Raw genomic sequence first — 5,154 nt, 5'->3', positions numbered from 1 at the left:
TTGTAGAAAGACAGATGAGGAAGAAGGACAAAGAGAAATGGAGACCAACGAGACAATCATGGTGAGAAAGCAGGATGGATTGGTGCCGTCAGGATCGATGGGCAGATATGACTGAAGATTGCTCAGTGCTCGGTCGTTGTCAGGTGGCTTACTGTCTTAATTTCTCCTGTCGCAACAACAGGCAACTTGTAGGTTTGTGTGTGTGCATGTCTAGCGTTGAATCAGATAAACACACTGCAATAATATAAACAGGAAAAATATACATATAGCTGAGAGGCTCGCTGCATTACACTCATCAAATATAGACTATAAACAACATTACAAGGTCATGGCACTGGGTGTAAACTGACACAAGGCCTTGTGGGGAAAACAGTGGATAATTGTTGGCGCTTAACTGACCCAGCTGATCACATCAGTGAGAATAAAAGACATTTCAAAAGAAGGACACATATTTAGTCCCCTTAATATGTGTTTTATTAAATCTTGACCACTTAAATTCATATTTGGTGCTGTTTTGATGAACAGATGTCTCTTGCTGTGCTGTTGATTTAATGCATCAAAAAAAGCTTTGTGCAGTCAGTTTATCAACTTATTTTCAGAAGATTGACAGATTACTACTAGTAATGGGAACAGAAGAAGAACCGGTAATAATAATGAAGGGTCTGCATTTTGGTGCCATGCTTCCACTTCTGCTTTGTTTTAAATGCTCTCACAGCTAAAATGGCCTCCTATACTGGTCACCTCTGTATGTGGGCAGACATTTTAGGAGGAAGGCAGGAGGCTGAAATCTATGTGGCTGGATCAATATGTCACGGATGTTACAGTGGGCACCACACCTGCCACTGCTGAGCAAACAAACAAGAGACAATGACTGGCCTCCAAGTGCAGAATGACCCTAAATACTTCCGGCAAATGTTTTTTTTTTTTTTTTGGCATGCGTTATTGCTGAATGATCGAGTGTACAGAAGCAACCAGAAAGCACACAAATAAGCAACAAGACTAGCCTGAGAATCATTCCAAGGCAGAGATGACAGCGAGAGAGAGAGATGAAAAGAGGCAAAGAGGCAGGCTTCAATCCCTGTTCTTCCTCATGCCGGAGAGATTGATGGCTGCATTCAGGATTTCTACACACCACTAATTGCATTCACAGGTCATTAGTTAAAGTACATGAGTGAGACTGTTACAGCCTAAAGGCAGAGAGGTGACACAGACAGGAGAAAGGTGCGAGGGGGGCAATATTGATGAGGTTGTTTGGTTCAGGACCAATGAAATTTCCTCCCCCTCTGCTGCGTCTCCAAAGCGCTGTTCACCCACACAGAAAGGGGTGATCAATAATTTGAGCAGCAAGGAAAAGTGGGGGCCAGAGACAGAGGCAGGGAGAGATGAGAGGATAGGCAGGAAAGAGAATGAGCCAACATCTAATGTGTAGCTCACTTACATACATGGAGGTTGCCTACTGTTTTTTATTTATAATATATAGCGGCAAGAGAAGGAAATGAGATTACACCATTATGCAAGGGGAGAGCGGATGAACAATCTTTAATTCCAAACAGCACAAGGTCTGTGCCCCAGTTTTGAGAACCAGGTGACAGGGTAGATACGATGCTGGCCAGCTATTTGACAGTTTATACCGACATGTACAATTACAAGGTAATTCATCCTAATCATCCTAAAAGATGTTGTACTAGTCTAGTAAACAGCGATTACAGGTTTTCAGTGCAACCAGCACAGTGCCAATCTTTTGTGATTTGTAGCTGAGCAACAAAGTGAGCTCACTGAAAAACGTTGTACTTGTTTAGAGAGCCAGCAGGGCTTGTTGTTTTAACATGGGAGGACAAGGGTACAGTCTGCTCAAACACATACAGGCATGCAGATGGCTGTTCATTAATTACAGATGGATGGGGGGAGGGAGTAACAGAGAGCGAGAGACAGAGAAAGAGAGAGAAGTTAACTAATGGTGCCAGTATTCTCTCTCTCTCTCTCTCTCCCTGGACAATTACCTCTGTCTGGCCCAGACCTCTTCTGGCTCTCTTAATCAAGGTGCAGGTGCATAGGTTTTTGTGTGATGGCGCGTATGCGCATGTGCATGCATGAGGAGGGGTTCTTGCCATCCTCAGCACTCTCGAGCAACAATCCAATTAAAAACCTGCTGCTGTGGGGTCTGGCTGTCCTGCCCTTTGCAAAGCCCACAGTCCACCGGCTAAAAAAGAACTACCCTTCACACTCTAAAGTATTTGCACACTAAAATGTGCCTGCACCCTTAACAATATGTGTAACAATACCAAACACTCACTGTATGATATTGCCATGATAAAAGGTCAACAATATTACAGAAAAAGGATGACAAACATGCATTTTATTAAGCTATAAATCAGTGCTTTTGTATGATTTTGTATTTTAACTTAAGGTGATCCTGCTTTCCTTCTTTATTAAAATAAAACTAGCCAGCCATGACCCAGGCATGTGTAAAAACTGGTATGAACTGGCACTGAATAATTGAACTGTTTGTACAATGGCAAAACTAAAGATAGTGCAGCAGCCGGTGGCAGTCCTTTTATGAAACAAAATAATTTATTGTTGCAGTAGCTGGTTCTTGTAAACAAAACAAGCCACACTCAAAGAGGAACATCAGTGTTTTAGTGCCCTGTAGGCAGGTTCAACTTTCTCTGTTTGGTGACAGTGCTAACCAGTGGTTGGGTTCTGTGTCACTGGACCAGTTGAAGTGGATATCAGTCTGACCACTGGGGTCTAAGGGTAGCTCTATATTTTTGTCCACCCAAGTTACATACATGAGAGGGTCGGAATATTAGGAACACCTCTAAATATAAAGTAGTACAGTACAACACAACCTCAACTATTACGCCTCAATAATAAACAAATAATTGAATTTATACATTTATGTCCATTTCATAAAAAACAAAAACTGAGCTTCATGAACACAGATGTTAGGGCAGATGTGATGCATTGAAGTGCATGCAATTGTATAGATGTATCTAATAAAGTGGTGTTGAGTGCAGGTGGACGGCAAAGTTAGAATTTCTTGTATAGGGAAACACGTTTCCTAACTGTGCATATGACAAACACTTTGACTCAGGTTACTTTTAAGTTATAAGCAAGATTAATAAAAGTCATTTGTTTATCACTAATCGTTCTGGACCTTTGACCTTGAAATCAGATTTCTGAATATTAAATTTGAGAACCTCTGTTCTATTGTGATATCATGAAATCACAAATATCGTTAATCCCTCACACCCCCTCCACCCACACACACACCCACACACAATTCTTTTTACAAAAGTGGTGTGTGTGGCCTCTAAAACTGACCTCTCATCATCACCCTGGCTGTTGGCAGCCATTACTTTGGCCCCATGGGGCCTGGCCTCCCCTCCACAAGCCCTCTATTCTCTACTCAGACAACCGACCTGTTAAAAGACGAGCAACCCTCACTCCAACAGGCTTAGATGCTGCTACCACAGACCTATCAATTACATATTGCTGTAGATCTTTATCCATTAAACTGCAGTCACATTACAACAGACTGGCACCTTGAAATGTTCTGCTCAGCATTCATGGCAGCCAGAAAACATACAAAAGAACCAATTAAAAACATCACTTTTAGTTGTATAGTCAATTTCAGGCTTCGCCAGTAAGTTCACATGTGGTGAGTTCAGCCAATAAAGACACTTGTTCAGGTGCAATGGCCTCTGAGAATAGTCCCACATGGAGCCAGACATTATTGCTGGTAGTGCCCAAACACCACTCACACATTTTTTATGAACTGAGAAGGTTTGCAGGCAGCTGTGAGGCATTCACAATTTCAAAAACCATACAGCATAGTAGCAACAGTGTAGCAACCTAATCACATTTCTTAAACCATAACGTTACATCCTTTTTCATCGGCATGAACAAAGACAAATCAGTAGAGTGAACTCGAGTGTTACTTCCCCTGTAGCAAACCCAGAAACTGCAATGTAGAAAAATCAATTGCCTGTGTGTGTGTATATACGTATTAGTAATACATTTTAGGTGAACAACACAAAAAGCATCTCACTAAACTGGCTGAGTCGGATGAATAAGCAGTTTTCAATAGCAAATTAAGGACTAATTTTTTTTCATTATTCAAAAATAAAAAAAGCAATTTGGCCACATTAGATTAAAAAAAAAATCTATTGAAAACTGTTGACGTCTCCCTCATTAAATCAATTAAGGGCATCGACAAACATCTTTATTTCAATTATAAGCATTATTACACTACCAGTGGATCGGAAAGGCAGTTAATATTCAAATTTTGAGGCAGATTTTTATTTTTTCCTTATAAGCCTTTAAAACAAACCCCGATTGTATTTCACTATGAAATACAATCACAACAGATTTTCATGCTGTAACAAAAAAATTTGCAACTCTGCACCTGTATCTCCTAATTATGGCACATCACAGTCCTTATTTTTTCTAGACAAAGTGTGGTTTATTTTCCAGCATGAGAGATGGGATGAGTGGGTGGGTTTGGTGGTGAATCTCAGGCCAGCATGAGGGTACAAACAGGTCAGTCAGGAAGTGAAAAGTTACTCACCAGCTTGAAATCCTGAATGCTACAAATGAAGTAGGGAGTGTTGGGCCGTCGACTCTCAATGTACACACAATCTGCAAGTGAAATAAAGAGAAAGACACTGAGTTTTTAAAGAAAATGTTCAGTTTCCAAAGCTTTCATGTTTTTTTTGCAGCCATGCTCAGTAATATATTATTTTGCGTGCTGTTACCTCTGCTGAAAAGATATTTCTCCTTGAGTCAGATTCAATTGGAATGTGAGTAATAGGATTAAGGACTTTTGGAGAGCTACAAGGTTGACTTTCCAAAGCAAACATTACACCCAAGGGGAGTTATGCTTTTGTTCCATTTCATTTATACACCAGTGAGCAAAACTAGCTTTAACCCCATGCCGTCCCCCAGTCATCGCTATAACTTGTCAAGCGACTTCCTGTCGTTGCACCTATACAGTGTACAGTATAGAGCTGTACCCAAATAAGGATTTTGTCAGTTTGCTCTTCAGTGCAACTGTTCGACTATTCTTTCTTTAACATACAGTCAGGTCCATAAATATTGGGACACTGACACAATTCTAACATTTTTGGCTCTATACACCACCACAATGGATTT

General features: G+C 40.7%; 1 protein-coding gene across 5 annotated transcripts in view; it reads right to left on the bottom strand.

Annotated features, from left to right (window-relative positions):
• Nucleotides 1–5,154, bottom strand: part of rerea (arginine-glutamic acid dipeptide (RE) repeats a) — a 137,578-nt gene that overhangs the window by 66,672 nt on the left and 65,752 nt on the right. For all 5 annotated transcript variants that reach the window (XM_020614887.1, XM_020614862.1, XM_020614853.1 and 2 more), the window contains one exon: nucleotides 4,571–4,641. In XM_020614887.1, coding sequence (XP_020470543.1) covers nucleotides 4,571–4,641 — 71 coding nt within the window. The remainder of the gene's footprint in view (nucleotides 1–4,570; nucleotides 4,642–5,154) is intronic.

Source organism: Monopterus albus, unplaced genomic scaffold (assembly GCF_001952655.1).
Source record: "Monopterus albus unplaced genomic scaffold, M_albus_1.0 scaffold6.1, whole genome shotgun sequence".
Taxonomy (NCBI): Eukaryota; Metazoa; Chordata; class Actinopteri; order Synbranchiformes; family Synbranchidae; genus Monopterus; species Monopterus albus.
This window is presented reverse-complemented; position numbering and strand designations above follow the sequence as displayed.